We start from the raw sequence: 19,709 nt of genomic DNA, 5'->3' as shown, positions 1-19,709 counted from the left end.
TCCCAAGCAGCACCCTGCCCCGCTGCCCACCCTGCTGCCCCAACCCCAAAAACCCTCCTGAGCGCGTCCCCGGGGCAGCGAAGCAGGGCAGCGGACTGGGATCCCTGTGGGACGCCGAGAATAAGGGGACGGCAGCGCTGGTGACCCTTGGCTGTGATTTTCAGCTCTTGCCCAAGCCGGTCCCTCCGTGCCTTCCCCGCGGCTGCGCTTTCCCACGTGAGGACGAGCAGCCTTTAACCCTGCCGCCCCGATCCCGGGGGATGCTCCGGACCCCCGGCGCCCCCTCCCCAGCTGGGGAGCCCCCGCGGGTGGGGGTACAGCTCTGCCCTCCCGAACCCCGGGGCTGCTTTTTTTTAAAATCAAACCGAGCTGGGGAGCGGACGGTGGCTGCTCGCATCCCACACTGCCCCGCGGCTTGGCCGCCGCCGCACCCAGACCCCGCCTTCGGCAGCGAGGCCGCGGGCGTCCCGGCGGGGGGCTGCGAGCCCCCCCCTACTGCTGTCCCCATCCGTGGCCACGTCCCCTCAGAGCGGTGCCAGGTCCCGCGGGGCGCTGGGCTGGGTCCCATGTGCCCCCCCCGCCCGTGTGCGTGGAGAAGGGGGCGGCTGTGTGGGGAAAGCCCCCCCACACACACACCGTGCACCCAAGGGTGCCGCTGGGTGCACGGAGAGCCCCCGGGGCCCTTCGCTGCCCTGACACCCTCGCAGGGACGGGTAGGGGGCTGCAGTGCTCCCACCCCAAGCGGTGCTACGCCCCCCCCCCCCAAGTGCTGAGGCAGCATCCTCGCGTGTGGCTGTTGATTTTTGAAATTTTGACCCTGGATTTTCGTTGCGGCCGTCCCCCTCCATCCCGTTCTTCCCCCCCCCCCCCCCCCCAGCTTCCCCGGTCGCTGCTGGCGGTGACTCATCAGTGCCGGATTAATCATTCATAACGAGCACGCGCAGGCGTGCGGCTGCGTGCGCCTGTTTTCCTCTGTTGCTCCCGTTGCTGCGTGAGTCATTCCCGGCCTTCCCCGGGGGCTTCGCCGCACTTCGGCGGCTTTGGAAAGGGAATCGGGCTGGACGGCGAGCCGGGCAGGATGGGCTGGGCCGGCCGCGGCTCCTTTTTGGGGGAGCGCAGAGGTTGCCCCCCCAGCCCCATCCCGCTGCTGCACCAAGGGCGCCCGTCCCCTGCAGGAGGGACAAAGTCTGGAGAAGGCCCAGCCTCGAGGCAGGGGGGGGACGGCCTGAGCCCCACTCCGGCCTGGGTGGCAACTGGGGCATCCGGGAACTGGGGATACCGGGAGAACGGTTGAGACGGCGGAATGGGGGGGAGAGCTGGGCTCAGCTGGTGCTCAAAATCTGGGGGAAATTAAAATCCTAGCACAGGGAAACTGGGAGAAAGGATAAAAATGAGGGTGGCTGCAGCTAGGTGGGGGGGCTAGGAAAGGGGTGCAGCTAGTGCTGGGGAAACTGGGCAAAATGGTGCTGGGGAAACTGGGGGAGCACCAAGCACTGCACCCCCTTCTCCAGGGGGGTCCCCTGATGCCCCAGGGCTCGGGGGTTCCCCCAGGCAGCGGGGTTCTGCGTGACCTGCTGCCTTGCACGTGAGTTGCCCAGCAGTGCCCTAAGCCCCCCGTGCTTTTGGGTCTCCAGAGCCCGGTTTTGGGGTGCTGGAGGGTCTGGTGCAGCCCGGGGGTCCCACAGCAGGGGTACCCCCAAGACCCTGCAGCACCCCAGGACCCCCGTCAGCTGTCGGGGTGCAACAAGAGCCTGGCGCTGCCCAACTGGGCTTTTGGGGAGCTGCTGCCGTACGCTGGGAACGTGTGGGGCTCGCAACGGGGTTGCTGCGGGTTGCCCACCCCAGAGCTGCTCTCCCAGGGCTGCTTTTCCTAGGGATGCTTTTCCAGCCATTCCCAAGCGAAGCCGTGGCCTGACGCAAGCGGGCTGTCTCCACCCCGGCCCGGGTAACTCCACCCTCCTCCTCCTCCTCCTCGCAGCCCCTCCTCGCGGTGCACAGCCCAGCTGGGATATAAGCAAGTCACCCGGAGGACCAGGGGCAGCCGAGACAGCCGGGTGGGTCGCGTGGGACCCGTGCCGCGTCCCGTGCCGTGTCCTGTGCCGTGTCCTTCGCCTCGACGCCGGGCACCATGGCGACGCCTTCGCAGAAGAGGAGCACCCGCAGCGGGGCTTCGGGGACCCCCTTGTCCCCCACCCGCATCACCCGCCTGCAGGAGAAGGAGGACCTGCAGGAGCTCAACGACCGCCTGGCCGTCTACATCGACAAGGTGCGCTCGCTGGAGCTGGAGAACGCCGGCTTGCGGCTCCGCATCACCGAGTCGGAGGAGGTGGTGAGCCGCGAGGTGTCGGGCATCAAAGCCGCCTACGAGTCGGAGCTGGCGGACGCCCGCAAGACCTTGGATTCGGTGGCGAAGGAGAGAGCGAGGCTGCAGCTGGAGCTCAGCAAAGTCCAGGAGGAGCACAAGGAGCTGAAAGCCCGGTGAGCACCCGGGGTTGCGCCCGTCGGGGAGCGGGGAGGGAGGCAGGGGAGATCCAGGACGGGCAGGGAGAGGGGAAACGCGTGACCTGGCTGGAGCGGGGGCCGGGAGAGGAGGGGAATTTCTCCCGGCATTCCCGCTCCGTCTCGCAGCGCCATCTTCGCCCGGGGTGGCCGGGATGCCCTTGGAGGGTGGTGGGGAGCCGGGGCTGGTCCGACGCTGGTCGGGTGCTGAGCTCGCGGCCCCTCGGCTTTCGTCATCTTGGAGCTGTTCCGAAGCGCGATCCTGCGCAAGCGGGGAAGCGGTGCCAGCCAGCTGGCTCCGTCCTGCCCACAGACCTCGCCTGCTCGTCCTATTTTTCCTCTGCTGTCTTTGGCACCAGTTAAAGGACCTGCTCCGGTTTTGTTTGCCTTAACCCTCCCTGTGCCGAGCTGTCCCCGCTCCGCGGGGTCCCCTGCTGGGGGGGGCAGCGCCTGCGTCCCGCGTGCCTGGTGCCACGCTCCATGTCTGCTTCAAGGCTCAAATCCTTCTGGCCACTTTCCTGTCGGGTTCGTGTCCCTCCCTTCCCTGCCATGGAAAATGCCCCCTGCCTTCTGCTGCTGTCACTTGCTGCTGCTCTCCCCTCCTTGGGGCTGTGGCAGGCACCCAGCGTGGATCCCCCCAGGAGATGGGGACCAGCCCCTGGATGGGGAGCCAGCTCCGCCAGCCCCCGCACCCAAACCCAGAGGCACCGGGGCCGTGGCTCCCCACGGGTCCTTTTCCTCTCCAAGGCAGGGTTTTGGGCTGGGCGATGGCCAGGCGACATCCCTATTCCTCCGATTGCTCTTTTGCCTCTTTTACTGGACACCTCATTTTGAGCCCGATACGCTAACGAGGCTAAAATTAACTTCTTCAGAATACGCCATAAATAATCTACCTACTGGGAAGGGAGCGACTGCGCAGCTTTCCACAGCTGCCTCTGAAAACTGTGCAGCATTTTATATTTAGCTTTCAGTTTCCCGTGCTGCGGCTCTGTCCCCAGATAAGGCGGCTGCGCCCGTCCTGCGTCGGGCTTCTCCCTGCCCGCCGGGTCCCTGGGGTCTGGGATCGCGTGGGGCGGGCACGGCCGTGGGCTGGGAGCTGCTGAGATGCGGAGCTGAGCTGTCGGAAAAGCTTCTGCTGCCTTATGCAAGCCCCGAACTATCTTGGCCGCGATCTCTCGAGGGCTGCGCCTGGAAAAAATGCCCGGCGTGCAGCCGTCCCCACGCCGCCTGGCTGGGAGTGGCGCGCTCAGCCTGCCTGGCCGCACAGCGAAAATATGTTTGGTTTTGTCCTGAGTGGGGCCGCGCTCCCCAGGCGCCTGGAAAGCACTCCCTCGAGGTGGGGGGGGGGTGGGGGGTGGGGGTTCCTGGTGAGCAGCTCTGGGGTTTCGCTGGGTTTTCGGAGGACAGGTTGCAGTTGCGGTTCCCGAAGAGAAAGGCGCTGTTACGTGTGGTCTCTGAGTCAGGGCGGATGAGATGGGAACAGCTCCGTGCAGGGAAGCCGGTGCTGTCCCTCGCGTGCTGGCTGCATCGGGGCCTCTCCCCATACCCCCCCCCAAAAAAAAAAATCCCCCGGGGGGCTGCGAGTCAGCCCTGGGGCGCCTGCCCCGCCGGTGGCACCCGGCACATCCTAACCGGGACCGTGTCGCGTATCTCCAGCGGGGCAGGCGCCCCGGTCCTCATTATCAGCGCCCACAGCCCCGCCGCAGCCCTTGCTTGGGGTTGTCTGGGCTGTGCAGGGCCGGGGGGGCGGCGAGCCGAGCCCTGGGCAGGGTGCCCGGCGTGGCTGAGTCAGCGGGGGCTCCGTGCCGGGGCGGGGGGGAACACGAGGCGAGGGCGCGAGAGCAGCCCCCTTGCCCTTGGGTGCGCGAATAGAAAGGGATGCAGAGATGCACCCAAGGGCCCTGCGGGCTCGGTGATGTTGGGGGTGCCAGTGGCTGTTCCGTGGGGTCCGGTGACACCGGTGTCCCCAGCATCTGGGCTTCCCTCTCGGCTCCCGGCCCGCTACGGGGCCGGCTGCGCTGCGTGCGAGGCGCGGGGTGCGGCGAGGACAGCCCGTGACTCACGGGGGCTGGCAATGCCTGGAGACTCCCTTTTTTTTTTTTTTTTTTTTTTTCCAGAGCCATGTGGTGAGCCAGGATTGGGCCAAAACCACGGTGTTCGGGGTGTCACCGGTGTCCCCAGCCTGTGCTGCTGGGGGGGGGGTCTCGTTGGGCATGGGGTCCCTCTGGAGCACGGTCTGCCCATCAGCCCCTGGCTTGTGGGGTGCAGACCGTTTGTAAGCCCCCATCAGGGAGCACGGGGGGGGGGGTATGGACACAGCCCTTGGGTGCCCCAGGAGAGGAGCCCGCAGGTTTCCAGAGCCCCACGGGCGAGGGCCAGCTGTGCCGCAGACAGCTCCCTCTGAAACAGGAACCAGGCCCTTGTTAGGAGCGCGGCTGATGAGCGATGGCTTCCTGAATTGCAGCCCCTAACCCGATTAAGTCGGTGCCTTGGTAGCGTCTCTTCCTCCACGGGCCCAGATCTCACCCCGGGCCTTAATGAGGGAAAAAAACAAAAAAAAACAACAACAAAAAAAACAAATCTCCTGTCTTCTGAAGCTGGCGATGGGGGAAGCTTGCTAAGGGCAGAGCAACGACGCCCCGGTGGCAGAGCTGGAAGGGGCTGGGGTCACCCCTGCAGCCGCCCCCGGTTCCAGCCGTGCACGGGTGGAATTTGCCCTCTGCGACGCTGGGGTGGATTTTGCCCACGGCGGGTTCTTCCTGGTGACCCTGAGGCCGGTGGAGATCGAAAGCAGCCACGTACCCGCGAGCTGGCGCTGCCCGTGCCCCACAGCCGCGTCTCCTTTGCGTGGGGAGAAACCTCCAGCTCGGGGGCTGCTTCCCCTGATCCCGCAGAAGCCGGCACAGGGAGCAGCCGGGAGCGGGACCTGCCCTTTTGGAGCGCACAAAGAACCGCTTGTGCGGCCCCGATGCTTGCAGGGAGCCGGCGGCGCCGCGCTGGGGGCTGCCCCAAGCCCCCGGCCCCTCCCGGGTGCCTCTGCCCACGCTTCGCCACCGACCCCTCGGCCCCAGGTCCCCAGCGCTCGTTTCTTTTCCCACCCACACCTTTCCTCGGCCTGGCCAAGGGGCTCTGCGGCGAAACCCCCGCTGCTCCGAGGCTGACGCTTGCTTTAGCCCGTGGCTGCTCGTGTTCCCAGCAGCGCGGGGGGGTTATTTTTCACCCACACAAGCACCCGTCCCCCTTCGCTCCCAGCTCTCTGCGCGGTCAGCAGCCGGAGGAAATCGCCCCGGCACTTTCGTTTTGCAGCTCCGCTCCCGTCGCCGCCCGCCTGCTCCCCTGCCTGTTGCTCTAACAGGGATAAGCAGGACGGGAGGAAATCCCGTCGCCTTCAGCGTTTCTCAGCCCCAGAACTGAGGGCTGAAGAGGAGCGATCGCAGAGGAGCGGGGCTGGTTCTGGCACGGGGCCGCAGCTCCTCGCTCGGGAAAGCGCCCACCCCGCGCGGCGGGTCCCAGCCCGCCCTGGCCGCGCTTGCTGCCACAAGTGTTTTTCAGCCTCGCACACGTCACTTCAGCTCTCTGGATCCCATTAACGCCGAAATTTCAGAGCCTGGCGGCAGCGCGAGCCTTTTCCTGGAGCTGCGCTCAGCAGAGGCACGCGAGGGGAGTTGGGGTGGGGCCGCCGGGCTCCTGCCAGCTCCTTTATTATTATTATTTTTTTTTTTTTGCTTAAATTTGTGCACGTTGGGAGCTGCAGTTCCCTTCCCTGCTGCTGCCAACCAGGACAGGAGGAAGCCACCGGAGCTCTCCCTCGGGTCCCATCCAAAGCCAAGGCTGGCATGGGAAGGGTCCCCAGGGAGCCCGGGGGGTTTGGGAGCTGCGAATCGCCCCCAGCCCTGGCTGCAGCCCCATTCCCTGCGCTCTGTTTGTGCCCTTCGTTAAGCCCGGCACGCTTCCAAGCAGCCAAGGCCGGCGTGGTATGGGTTGGCTGCCCACCTGCCCTGCTTCTCTCCCCTCCCAGCTGAGAGCTGAATGGCCCCAGTGTGAGGCTGAACAACTGCTGGGGGTGCCTGTGCTCCCCCCCCGGGGCCGCGGTGGCAGCTGCAGCCCCTGCGGTGCGCCCTGGGGCTGCGGGGACTTGGGAGAGGCTGCTGGGGTGGAAGGTTGTTGGTTGAGGTACATCGAACCCACCCCACAGACACCGCAAAACCCAACTGGGGTCAAGGCTCCTCAGTTCCGGGTGCCGCTGAGTCAACACCCAGACTGCGTGTTGGTTTGTTGCGAACCCGTTTCCTTTCCTCGTTGACAGAGACAATGGGGTGCTGGGGCAGGGTCTTCGAGCTCGTCCAGCTACGATGTTGTTTGCACCGCTCGGAGCTTCGGAGCTGTGTTGTCGGCGGGACAAAGTCCCCCAACGGCGTTGGCAGGGAGCGCGGCGTGTGCCCGAAACCTCACTTCACACTGCTCAATTACAGGGGTGCGGCGCCACAGGTGGTGGTGCCGTATCCGTGCCAAGAAATGCCAGGGCTGGGACAAGGGCTTTCCTGGAGCTTTCGAATTCTTTCATCACGGCCCCACGAGCAGCTCCCAAGCAGGTCTCCAGGGGGGTGCGTCCGACAGCGGGGCCACCCCGGCCGCTTGCTCCGGCTCCTGCTTCCAACCTCCACGTCCTCGTCCTGTGCCCACCCCGGGGCTCCCCGCCGAGGCTTGGACGGAGGCTGAGCACATCAGCCCCACTTCGGGGGATTTATTTAACACCACTTTGGTGATGCTCTTAAAAAGCCCTAGCTCCGACCCACCCAGATAACAGCCCAGGCTCTCTCTGTGGGTGTTTAAACCCCGGCCTCCGCAGGGCTGGGAGGCAGGAGGAGGCACGGAGCGGGGCCGTGAGTCACGCTGAGCCGCGAGCCTCGGGGCTGAGGCAGGGTGCAGCTGGGCTGGGCTCCTCTGCCTCTTCGGGAGGCCCCGGCCACTCCATCAGCCACGCTCGCCTGCCCCTTCCTTCCTGGTGCCACGGCAGCTCACGTGCCGGGGGGGGCCCACCCGCTGCCGGCGGGGTCTGTAGGGTGCAGGGACGTGGCCCCGCAGGGCGTCGCGCCGGGCTCGCTCCCCGAGCTGTCTCCCTGTAGCCCTAGGAGAAATGAGGTTTGGGTTTTTGTGGGTTTTTTTTTGCAAACCCGAGTCTTTGTGCCGGGGACTGAAGTGCCGGGGAGTTGGCTCCTTGCTTTTGCAGGCTGGGTTGTGTCCTGCGTCCCCGGCTGCGGGGCAGAGACGCAAACCCGCAGCGTGTGTCCCGACTGGCGGGCGGCATCGCTTTGTGCGACCCAGCCTCGGCTCCTCTGCCCCCCGTGCAAAAAGCTGCTGGGCTGGGGCTCTCGCCCTGCGATTTGCAGCAGCTCTTGCACTGACCACGGCCAGGTTTCAGCCTGGCACGGCCGCAGAGGTGTGCTGGGAGCACCCGCTGCGCTCTGCCGCTAACAGACGGCAGCGAAGCACCCGTGCTTGTCCTCGCCGCCGCCCGGCTCTGCACCCGGTTGCATTTTCCCAGTGCCGCCAGATTCGGACCCTCCCCAGCAGAGGCGGCGTGGCCAGGGGCAGTGACTCAGCTGCCAAAGTGGGCGAACAAGGCAGTTCCAGTGCAGCCTGGGCCTCGCTGCCTCCAAGTAAACCCGCCGTCGGCCTTGGGGCAGAGTAAACACCTCGCCTGCCTTTATCTGTGCCCCGGGAGCCCGCACAGCAAAGCCTTTTGTTCCCAGGGCGATGGGTGGCAGCTGAATCCAACAATCCCCCGCATTGTTTTTGAAGCAAATTTTGCTCTCCGGAAGTTTTGCGTACCCAGATTTATGGAAAATGGGGTGAGCTGCTGGAGAGGACAGCTCGAGCTCGCTCCCTGCTTTCCCTCTCCGGGGTCCTGCTCCCTTTGCTGGTCCGTGGGGCGCAGCCACCGTATTTGCCTGGTGGTGGCCAACAGTTCCCGGTTCGCGGGGCCAGGATTTGCATTCCTGCTCCTCTGCTACCCCACGTTGCCAGCTGCCACCCCCCCTGCGCTCCCAATCCCAAAGATGTGTTTAACGGGAGTGACTCAGCTCCCTTTTTTTAACTTCATTTATAAGCCCTACCCTCGTAATCAACCCCCCAGAGGAAACTCTGGGAACATACGCTTTGTCTCCGTCCTTTCGGGTGGTGTTTGGGGTAGCGCCGTGCGTGTGACACGGCCGGCAAGTTGGGAAGGGATCAGCGTTTGACTGTAGTTTTCAGAGGAGTCGAGAAGTTCAGGGTTCTGAAGGTTTTGCCGTTTTTGCAATGGGAACCGCAAGTTTTTTGCAGGCGTAGGAAACGGCCCTGCCTTTGGAAACCCCAGCCTACCCAGCTGGGTTTCTGAGCTGCAGATAACCGTGGGGTTGGTGGCAAAGCCAGGAATCGATAGGGAAATCCCGTCCTCATTTTGCTCGCACGGCTCCGGATGGCACGAGGCGCGGCCGCTGGCAGCACCAGCGGCTCTGGCACGGCTGTGCGTGCTCCCCAGCACCACCGCCTTCTGGCGGCTGATGCTCGCTTGCTCTTTCCTAGCTCTTTGCATCCCCTTGCATCCGCCTCCTGCGGCTCACTGCGCCCTGCAACAGTTAAAGCGGCAGTGGAAGGAGCCCCGCAGGCGGCGAGCCACCGGCGGACCCGTTTGGAAGTCGTTTTCCCAGCCCTGCACCAGGGTTGAGCGGCCACGGAGGATAAATCCTGCCTGTCCTCCGTGCAGGCGATTTATAGGATTTACACCTCCCGCAAACCTCGTCTGTGGCCGTCGACAGTGCGGGGTGGGCAGCGAGGAGCCTGGCCCCATCCCGATTCAGGGGTACCGGCAAAACCCCCCTTTTCTCGCCAGCACTGCCACCAAAACCACGAGCCCTTCTGTTACTAGGGGGGGGCTCAGCCCAAACAGCACCGTCGCTCGGTGACTTGGGATTTCCATTTCGTGCCGCCCGGCGAGGGCTGGGGTGAGTCATCGGTGCTGGCGCAGACAGACGGGAAAGGGAGCGAGTGACACCGGGGCTCCCAGCCGGCACGGGCTGCGCCGGGCTTTTCAGCGAGCTCGATGCTTTGCCAGCTTGTTTCCCCCCCCCCCTTTTAAGTAGCGAGGGAGGGGGAAGAAACCCTTCAGCCCCCGTTGTGGTCACCTGCGTCGAGGTCTCGGAGCGCGAATGAACACAAATTGCTTTTTCCCCGGTTGTGAGAGGCGAGGCTGCAGGGAGGGGGGGTGTGGGCGCGGGGTGTTCGCTGTCCCTCGTGCTTCCAGCAAAAGGAGAAAGCTCCTGCGGGCTCCACGGGGAGCGTTTGTGGCTGATGTCCACAGATCCCGGCCGGGCTCGGGTCCCGTTGGGCAGGGCTTCGTGTGCCCAGGGCTCCCAGCAAGGCTCCTGGGGATGGGGCTTGTGGTGGGACGGGAATGACCAAGATTTTGGGAGCCTGAAACGGCCACGACACCCTCCCCGTGCCAGTGGCGAGCTGCCTCGGCATCCCCGTGAAGCCCACTCCTCTGGTCCCCAGCGAAGCAGTGGTTTGGGGTCATTCGGGGGATGCAGGGAAGGACCAGATCCCAACCACGGGCCGGGAAACCGCAGCTCTCACGAGACGTGAGAGCCGTTAGCTCTGGCCACGTGCTGCTGAGCCCTTCGGCCACGGGGACGAGCGCGCCAGGGTTGTGCAGCGTGGCTGGCACCAGCCCTGGCCCCGGGAAGGGATTTTGGCGCCGCTGGTGCCGGCGGGCGGGGGCCGTTTCCACGCCGCTTTGAACACGGCCGGCACCGGGATCCCCTGGCTGCCGTTTGGCACCGGGTTTGGTGCCTAACAGGATGCCGGCCGTGCGCAGATGTTGTCCTCCCTATACGTTGCCCCGGCTATTTACAGTTCCCTGCTAGGAGACCGGCCGCTGTTTATCCTGGTGATTTGGCGAAGGCCCCGCGGAGCGCCGATGAGTCAGGAGCTGGGAGAAGCGGCTCTGCCACATTCCCATTGCCCCACCGCAGAGCTTTACCCAGCCCGCCTCTCCTCCCGCAGGCCCCGCCAGGCCCCCGGGATGCGGGGCAGATCCCTGGGGTGGGGACAGATCCCCGGGATGGGGACAGATCCCTGGGATGGAGACAGATCCCTGGGATGGAGACAGATCCCTGGAATGGGGGCAGATCCCTGGGGTGGGGCCGGATCCCTGGGGTGGGGAACAGATCCTCGATGCCGGAGGCAGCACCGTGCACAGCAGCAAACCCACGAGTGGGGCAGAGCAGGTTTTCTGGGTCCTCCCCACTAACCAGCTCCTTCACAAAGCTCCCTGGGCACGCTGTGCTGCCCCGTGCCTCAGTTTCCCAACCCGTCAGTACGGCGTAAGCCCTTTCTGGCGCAGCGTGCCCCCAGCCTCGCAGCAGGGCTGTGCGGCGAGGTGAGAGGCCGAAGTCCCCAGGGATCTGCAGATGTGCAGGAGGTCGATAGACGGGCGGGTGGCAGGAGCCAGCAGGAGCCCCCGAGCTCCCCGGGGCTTGGCTCTGTCCCCGGGGTGGGGCGTCCGCGATTCGGAGGCGGGGGAACGCCCGCTTCTCCCACTGTGCTGGGCCCCTTCCAGCGCGCCGAGCAGGAGCTGCTCGGTCCGTGGGAGCAGCCCCACGCTTCTGAAACGCCTTGCAGTGATTTGTCTGGGCCGGGGGAAACCAAAGGGTGTTTCCCGACGTGGGCTTAGCGGGGTTTTTGGCTCGCCGGCCAGCCCGGCGCACGTGCCCAAAGCCGTTTGCCTCCCGTGAGCCCTGACGGCTCCAAACTCTCTCAGCCTTTCCAGAGGGGAGTCCGGAGCCGCTGGGCTGAGCGTTGGGCCGGGATTTGGGGGGAGCCGCAGCGGAGCTGTGCCTGCGCACGGGGACCACGCACCCTGGGGCCCCCTCAGCCGCAGCCCGCTCCGAGGCCGGCCTGTCAGCTCTGCAGGCTCTTCCCCGTGTCTGCGCTAAGCACAGGCAGAGCAGATCCAACTTTCCATTAATGTTTGCATTTTCTGGCAGCTCAGCTGCAATTTTCTTTTTTTTTCCTCCTTCCTGCTTTTAAAGGCTAAAAATAAAAACGCCTTGAGGCCCCTTCTCCCTCCATCTTTTCTCTCGAGACATTTGTTTCTTGAGGATTTGGTGCCTCCGTTGCGTCTTTCTGCCCTCGGCTTTGGTAAATGCTTGTTTTTACTTGCTCGGTTCTCCGTGCGCGGGGGACTGAGTGCTGCGGGACGTGGAGCCCAGGCCTCCCCGCTGCAGTCGCTCAGCCCTTCGGGGTGCACCCGCGCTTCCCTTCTGGCTGGTGGAGGATTCGGGATCTTTCAGGCTCCTGCAGGCAGGATGGGGAGACCGGCAGCAGCCTCCGTGGGGACGGGAGGACCATCCCCTCTTGTCTCCCTGCTTAGGAAAGCGGGAGCGGCGCAGCTGCCGTAAGCGTTCTTATTTTTAGCCCGCTGTCAGCTGGAGCCGAGAGGCTGCAGGGGAAATAGCAGGACCCGTTGGGAGGCAGCGGCCACGCGGGGCTGTGTGGGGCGAGGGAAACCCCAAACCCTGGCTGGGCTGGAGCAGGGGTGAGCTGGGTACAGGGGGGACCTCACCCAGAGGTGCTGGAGTTTTGGGGAGATGCTCAGGTCCCCCAGAGCCTCATGGCCCAGACTGGGCTCCAAGCTCCACTCTCCACTCTTCTCCAGCCTCACCCAGGATGATGGCGGGAGGTTTTCAGGACAAGTGTTTTGTTCTCAGGTCTTCTGGGATTTACCTCGGGGCTCTCCAGGCATCGACAGGTCCTCCCCTGAGCCCTGCGGCCCTCCTGGTCCCTCGAGAGTGCAAACCTGTTAATCATTGTGCAGACGCGCGTGTGACCATACACTTAGCGTTTTTCCCTCCCTATTTCTATTATTGATGGTGCCGGCGGTGTCCCCTGAAGAGCTGTAGGCTGCAGGACATGCCCAGCCCTGCACCCGAGCAGCCCAAGCAGTGACCGAATCGGTGCCTCAAAGGAAGAGCAAAGAGCTCCGGACGCAAAAAGCGAAGGGAAAGCTCTCCCCGGAGTTAAGCGGCGATTAACTCGATCAGGGGAAGCGGGATTAAACCTTGCCAGCGGTGGCCAGGGAGCCAGCCACGCTGGCTGCGAGGGCGAGCTGCTGCCAGCTGGGAAAGCTCAGCCTCCAGGGGTGTTTGTGCTCAGCCGCCGAGGCTCGGGCTCCGCTCCCAGATGGCATTTTTGTCCTATGAGTCACTGGCACGGAAGGAGCGCGGTGGTGCGCAGGCAGAACCCTCCGGCCCAGCGCTCGGGCGGCCGGCCCTGGCAAACCGGGCCGCAAAACGGGGTGCCGGGGGGGCGGGCAGGCTTGTGGGGCTGCTTGAGTGTGGCCAGGCTTTCGGCGGCGTAAAGGTCTCCGAACAACGTCCCGGCGCTCAGCTGGCGAAGCAGAAGGAAACGCAGGAAAACCTGCCTTGGCTGAGAGGTGTCGGGGTCACCGGTCGCTGTTCACCCCGGCGCGGAGGGAGGTGAACGGCTCCTCAGTGCCTGGCTCTTGGTGATCCCCGTCCCGCCCGGGCCAGATCCTGCAGCTGGGGCAGGCTCAGTGCCGTGTCTAACTTTACCCATGATCTAATGGCGTGGGCGCACGCTCACTGCCCCGGGAATGTCCGGCGGCGCTCGCCGGCACGTGGCCGTTGCTCGCCCATCGCGGGGCCACCGCGGCCGGCTCCGTCCCTCGTGCACCCCACTCGGTGGGCGGCGGGGGCCCCGCTGTCGGGAGCCGGCGGTGCAAACTCGGCGGTGTCGACGCCCGCCCCTCTCCGTGCCGCAGCAAAAGCCCCCAACCTTTTCTTTTTATAGACCCGACCAAAATAGCGCCGGGCTGCCTTTTGCTTCGCTCGGCTCAGGTTCCCCGGCTCCGCAGCGATGCGCCTGGTGCCTGCGAGAGCCGGCCTTGACCTTGCTGTCAGAGGGCTCGGAGGAAAGGGGAAAAGAGGGGGGGACGCGGGTGGTGCCCCCCCCCCCGGCACCGCCGGCTCAGCCGGGCGCGCAGTGACCCCTAGCGGGGGCGCGCGGGGGGCGCGCTCCGGCCCCAATCCTGCGGTGGTGCTGGGGGGCAAGCGGAGGGGCGCAGCCGCCGGGTGGTCCCCTCCTCGCCGACGCTTTCCCTGGCTCCTTGCAGGAATGCCAAGAAGGAAGGGGACCTGCTGTCCGCCCAGGCGCGCCTCAAGGACCTGGAGGCTCTGCTCAACTCCAAGGAGGCTGCGCTCTCCACCGCCCTGAGCGAGAAGAGGAACCTGGAGTCCGAAGTGCGGGACCTGAGGGCACAGGTGGCCAAGGTGAGCGGTGGCGGCCCTGTCCCCGTCCGCCTCAGGGACCCCTGCAGCCATCCCCCGTGGGCTGGGACTGCGGGGTGGAGGTGGGAGGCGCTGGAGGCCAAGCCAGGCTGGCCCCGGGGAGCAGGCAGCGACAGCCCCTCTCTTTCCACAGCTGGAAAGCGCCTGTAACGAGGCCAAGAAGCAGCTGCAGGATGAGATGCTGCGCCGTGTGGATGCCGAGAACCGGCTGCAGACGCTGAAGGAAGAGCTCGAGTTCCAGAAGAACATCTACAGCGAGGTGAGCAGGCGCGTGCTGCTGCAGCGGCAGGCAGAGCTGCCCTGCGGGGCGTGCCGCAGAGCGAATTCCCTGCCGGTGCCTCCATGCAGAAGGCCGACCCACGCGGCGTGCCTGGGACAAGCCCCGCACGCTGAACCTCCATCCCCTCTCCCCAAGCTGGTGCCACCCCCAGCTGACCCCGTGTCTCCCGACCCGTCCCCAGGAGCTGCGGGAGACCAAACGCCGCCACGAGACCCGGCTGGTGGAGATCGACAACGGGCGGCAGCAGGAGTTTGAGAGCAAGCTGTCCGAGGCCCTGCAGGACCTGCGGAGACAGCACGAGAACCAGATCAAGCAGTACAAGGAAGAACTGGAGAAGACCTACAGTGCGAAGGTGAGCAGCGACCGTGTCCCCTTCCGACCCTGCCCCACGCTAAGGTTCTGCTCCGTGTCTTTTCCTCCGCCTCACGGGGCACTGGCGGATAGAGGGGACCGGGGGCTCTAACCTCCCTGTGCCACCGTCCAGCTGGAGAACGCCAAGCAATCTGCCGAGAGGAACAGCAACATCGCGGGTGCCGCCCACGAGGAGCTGCAGCAAGTCCGCATCCGCATTGACAGCCTCTCCTCCGAAGTCAGCCACCTGCAGAAGCAGGTGAGTCGGGACCGAGGGGCTCCCCCGGCCGTCCCCACCCCCCCCGGGCTGGTCCCCTCGCGTGGACGGCCCCAGGTGTGGTGGCTGCCCTGACCTTCCCTCCCTGCTCAGCTGGCTGCCAAGGAGGCAAAGCTGCACGATCTGGAGGAAGCTCTGTCCCGGGAGCGCGAGACCAACCGGCGCCTGCTCGCCGACAAGGACCGGGAGATGGCCGAGATGCGGGCACGCATGCAGCAGCAGCTGGACGAGTACCAGGAGCTGCTGGACATCAAGCTGGCTCTGGACATGGAGATCAATGCCTACCGCAAGCTGCTGGAGGGCGAGGAGGAGAGGTGGGTGGGAACGGCTGCCCCTGGTGCCCCAGGTGGGCTGCGCAGGTCCCAGCCCTCACGTCCTCATGGGCTCCTTCTCGCTTTTTCCCGCCCAGGTTGAGGCTGTCCCCCAGCCCGTCCTCCCACAAAGGACATGGGATCCACTTCTCCGGCTCGAGTTCATCCAAGAAGAGGAAGCTGGAGGACAGCGAGAGCCGGACCAGCTTCTCCCACCATGCCCGGACAAGCGGCCGCATCGGTGTGGAGGAGGTGGACCTGGAGGGCCGATTTGTCCGTCTGAAGAACAAGTCCAACGAGGTGGGTTCATCTCCAGAAGGGTCCCGGGGCGTCGCCAGCGTTTTATCTCAGCCCCCGGGCAGGAGGTGAACCAGGACACGGTGGGGAGGAGGCGGCGGGGTCTCAAGGTTGTTGTTTTCGCCCTCGCAGGACCAGGCGATAGGGAACTGGCAGATCAAGCGGCAGAATGGAGACGACCCCATCATCACCTATCGCTTCCCCCCGAGGTTCACCTTGAAGGCTGGCCAGACGGTCACGGTGAGTCGCTCCTGATGGCTCCTTCGGGGGGGGCAACCCACGGCCCCAGCGTCCGTGCCCTGCGGTCCTGAGACCTTTTTCTCTGTGCTCTTCTCCCCAGATCTGGGCCTCGGGGGCTGGGGCGACCCACAGCCCCCCCACCGACGTGGTGTGGAAAAACCAGAGCAGCTGGGGCTGCGGGGACAGCCTGCGCACTGCCCTCATCAACTCCAACGGGGAGGTGAGAGTCCGGGGGGGGGACAAAGGCCGGGCTGCATCCTGACCCTGCATCCTGCAGGCCAGGGGCAAAGGCACGCAGGGTGGGCAACAAAGAGGAGGAGCTGGAAGCCGTTGTGCGGCAGGCAAACTATGACTTAGCCACGTCCCTTCTTCACTCGGAGGGTGGTGAGGCACTGGAGCAGGGTGCCCAGAGCGGTTGTGGATGCCTCATCCCTGGAGGTGTTCAAGGCCAGGTTGGATGAGGCCCTGAGCAACCTGATCCAGTGGGTGATGTCCCTGCCTGTGGTGGGGGGTTGGAATTAGATCATCTTGGAGGTTGCTTCCAACCCAAGCCATTCTGTGATGGTCCCTGAAATGTGGTGGGACCACCGCCATGACTGGGGCGCTGCAATGGACGGCTACAAGCTCTTTAGGAGGGGAGACCTCGTTGCTCTCTACAACTACCCGAAAGGAAGTGGTGGGGAGCTGGGGGTCTGCCTCTTCTCACAGATAACCAGGGATAGGACCAGAGGGAATGGCCTCAGGTTGCACCAGGGGAGGTTCAGGTTGGAAATGAGGAGACATTTCTGCTCAGAAAGAGCGGTCGGGCGTTGGGACGGGTTGCCCAGGGAGGTGGTGGCGTCACCGTCCCTGGGGGTGTTCAAGGAGAGGTTGGACGTGGTGCTTGGGGACATGGTTTAGTGGGTGACATTGGTGGTAGGGGGGTGGTTGGACCAGATGATCTTGGAGGATTAGAACCCTAATGATTCTGTGATTCTCTCCGCTCTAGGAGGTGGCCATGCGGAAGCTGGTCCGCACCGTGATCATCAACAACGAAGACGACGACGAGGATGATGAAACCAGCCACCGCCACCACCACGTGAGTGCCGCGCTCGTCTGTCACGGGGATGTTGGGGCGGCCCGGCTCAGGCCTGGTCTAGGTGGGAGGCAGCTCAGAACCAGGCAGAATCTGGCCCGGCAGCAGAAGGCAGGTGGGAGGGTGCTTTGGAAACAACCACACGGGAGAAGCTGGCAGAACTCGGGCACCTGGAGGAGACTCCTGTTTGCCAAAGAGGCTCGGCAGGTCTTGCTGGAAGACATCTCCGAGCCAGAGGGACCTCGGCCTGCTGCGGAGCGGCTGGGAGGAGCCGGCAGGGAGGCTGAGCTGGTCCCTGCCTGGCTGGGGATGAAGGATGAGGCCGTGGGAGGCCGATGGATGACGCCTCCCGGCGGCACTTGCACCATCCTCTCCACTTCATGAGGGCTCTGGGCCGGATCCAGAGGTGCCCCTGTCCTTCCTCGAAAAAAAAAAAAACTGCTGGAGGCTTCCAGATCCACTGCCTGGGAATTGCTCTGGGTCGGAAGAGCCCTGCCAAGCCCAGCATCAATTATCCCTGGATGCAGGAGCCAGGTGCCCCTGGGCTGGTGCTGCTGTCTGCCAGGCCCCGAGTCCTTTCCAAGAGCAAATTTCCCTTTGGAAAGCCATCAGCCGGGGCTGTGCCAGGCAGTGAGGAAGAGGATGCTCTGAGCACAGGACAAGCATGGTGGAAACGCCTCCTGCGGCACATGGAGAGCCCGGGGCTGCGATCAGCAGCGGGGCGGGGGCAGCGCCCACCCTGTGCCGTGCGCCAGACCCAGTGATTCGGGATTTTGCGGGGATTATTTCGGTGTCTTTTAATACTGCGCTGTGCGGAGGCTGGGAGGAGCACGGCCCCTCTTTGAAGGCAAACCTGGGAGCCCAGCACCAAACGCTGGTGCTGCTGCCACGCTCAGGGTGGGATGCTTGAGGCAGAAGACGCTTGGGCGGGCGTTCAGGGCCCTTTTCTCCGTTCCTCCCCGTCCAGGGCAGCTGCGGTGACTCTGGGGACCCCGGCGAGTACAACCTGCGCTCGCGCACGGTGGTGTGCAGCAGCTGCGGTCAGCCGGCCGACAAGTCGGGCTCGCAGAACGCCGGCCTCAGCACCATGTCCTCGGGCTCCTCCTCCAGCGTGACCGTCACCCGCAGCTACCGCAGCGTCGGCGGCTCTGGAGGTGGCAGCGGCCTTGGGGACAACCTGGTGACCAGGTCCTACATCCTGGGCAGCTCCAGCCCCCGCCGGCAGGTCAGTAGGCAGCGGGGTGCCGAGGGCTCGGCGGGCATCGTGGCACCCGGGCGGTCCCACTTGGATGCCGCCGCCTGGCGTTGCCTTCGCGGCCGCAGCAAGCAGAGGGTAACGTGGTGGTTTTGTTTCTTTTCTTCTTTCCTCTTCCTCCCAGGCTCAGGCCCCGCAAAACTGCAGCATCATGTAACTCTGTGGCACCATTCCTGTGTTTCCTGGCCATCTCGAGCTAGTTTATTCCCAAAGCAAAAGATTTTTTTTTTTTCCTTTAAAAAAAAAAAGAAGATATCAAAACCAAGGTTGAAATTTTTGTTTTCTATAGCAGGAATTTTATATATATATATATTAAAAATGCTAAAAGATGCTTTTTTTTTGTAAAGAAAAATCTATTTCTATAAAAAAGAAAAAGCTTTTCAGCTTCAAAACTTTTTTTAAAACTTCAGCCAAAGAAATCAACGAATCGTGTTTACTGAACAGCAATGCAGGAAGAGATTGTAGTTTAATAGCTCTCTAGCTGACACCTTTTTTGCCAAAGCTTTTTATATAGGACTAAGACAAGCGAAGCCAGCCCGGGTATGTGCCGGGCGCTGCGCGGTGGCTGGACCGGAGCTCAGAGGTGCTGGGGCAGAGGCTGGGCCACCCACACCAGCGCTGCTGCAGTGACCCCACTACACTCCTGGGCACGTGCCTTGGAGGGCTGCTGGCTCCAGCAGAGCCCAGAGCCTTTGTAATCCCCCCCCCCCTTTTTTTTTTAATCCATATCCGAATTTCCCCATGCTTTCCTTTTTTATTTTTTTTTTTTGGTTACGTCTCCACTGCGACATCTCAGGGGGGCTCCCAGCAGCTTGTGGGCAGCGTCCTGGCTCGCTCCGTGGCCACGTGGGCATTGCCACCTTCCCGGCCCCCCCCCACCCCCGGCTCCACGCGTGGCACCCCCAGGCACCGCTTCCCCCCCCCTGCGGGTTTCTCAGCAGCCGAGTTGTGCCTTAGCCAGGAGCCCCGCCACCAACGCAGCGCCGAGGTGAGTCCCAGGGGACGGCCGAGCTGCGCCCCGCTCCTGGCGGATTCGGCTGAGGGGGCAGCGGACCCCGCTCCTGGGGGCTGGATCCGGCCCCATGCCCGATGGGCTTCAGCCCCGCCGTGTCCAGCCTGGCTCTCCTCCAGCGTAGGAGGTCGGGCGCCCGTTCCAGGGCAGGATGAGGCCAAGGATGCTCGGGCTGGGCGGTTTTGCCGGGATGGCTGTTTGAGGGAGGGGGATTTCGGGGTCTGGCGTGGGCAGCTCCCCTCCCTGCAAGGCTCCAGCCAGCTACCAGCAGAGATTTCCACGTGTCGCCCCGCTGGGGGGAAGCCCCTGGCCCCTCTGTCTCCAGTGCGGCCCTGGGGCACATTCAGGCCCCCAGCACGAGCCAGCCCGCGTTCGGACCTGTGCTTGCAAAGCTTCTGTACCCGTGCCTGTATCGCCTTCTGAAATCAATACAGCAGAATCCTTCCCACCCTGTGTGCTGTTGTCATTGCCGTCCCTGTCAGGAACCGGGGGGGGGTGTCCGGGGTGTGATGCTGTGAGCGGGGGGCAGCCAGGAGCCCTCCCGGTGCAGAGCCGGGGGATTGAGGGGACATGGTTCAGGAGGCTGAGGGAGCAGGGGCTGCCTCCCCCAGGGACTCTGGGGACAGATGCTCCCCTGATACGGGGACGGAGGGGGCTGCAGGTTGCTCTCCCCCAACCCGGGGGGGCCGTGCCAGGCACCGTGGCCGGGTGGGAGGGGCGCTGGGGAAAGGGGAGAGCCGCAAAGCCGGCGCGTAATCGGC

The 19,709-nt window shown here is 64.6% G+C and overlaps 1 protein-coding gene across 1 annotated transcript; it reads left to right on the top strand.

Annotated features, from left to right (window-relative positions):
• The first annotated feature begins 1,901 nt into the window (after positions 1–1,901).
• LMNA (lamin A/C) lies at positions 1,902–19,396 on the top strand. The gene is made up of 12 exons (XM_080570130.1): positions 1,902–2,478; positions 13,676–13,832; positions 13,984–14,109; positions 14,312–14,482; positions 14,615–14,740; positions 14,852–15,072; positions 15,168–15,369; positions 15,499–15,606; positions 15,707–15,826; positions 16,595–16,684; positions 17,649–17,906; positions 18,061–19,396. The coding sequence occupies exons 1-12, from the start codon at positions 2,129–2,131 to the stop codon at positions 18,091–18,093; spliced, it is 1,962 nt and encodes a 653-aa protein (XP_080426256.1). The 5' UTR covers positions 1,902–2,128; the 3' UTR covers positions 18,094–19,396.
• The last annotated feature ends 313 nt before the right edge of the window (positions 19,397–19,709 follow it).

This window comes from Anser brachyrhynchus (assembly GCF_964034855.1).
Source record: "Anser brachyrhynchus genome assembly, chromosome: 28".
In the NCBI taxonomy this organism is placed as follows: Eukaryota; Metazoa; Chordata; class Aves; order Anseriformes; family Anatidae; genus Anser; species Anser brachyrhynchus.
The sequence above is the reverse complement of the archived record's forward strand: the minus strand, read 5'-3'. Positions and strand labels throughout refer to the sequence as shown.

Bases quoted from the DNA above. Each gene is read 5' to 3' on its own strand.
- LMNA (XM_080570130.1), top strand. From the start codon at position 2,129: ATGGCGACGCCTTCGCAGAAGAGGAGCACCCGCAGCGGGGCTTCGGGG. The intron at 2,479-13,675 runs GTGAGCACCCGG...GGCTCCTTGCAG, and splicing joins CACAAGGAGCTGAAAGCCCG to GAATGCCAAGAAGGAAGGGG. The intron at 15,073-15,167 runs GTGGGTGGGAAC...TTTCCCGCCCAG, and splicing joins CTGGAGGGCGAGGAGGAGAG to GTTGAGGCTGTCCCCCAGCC.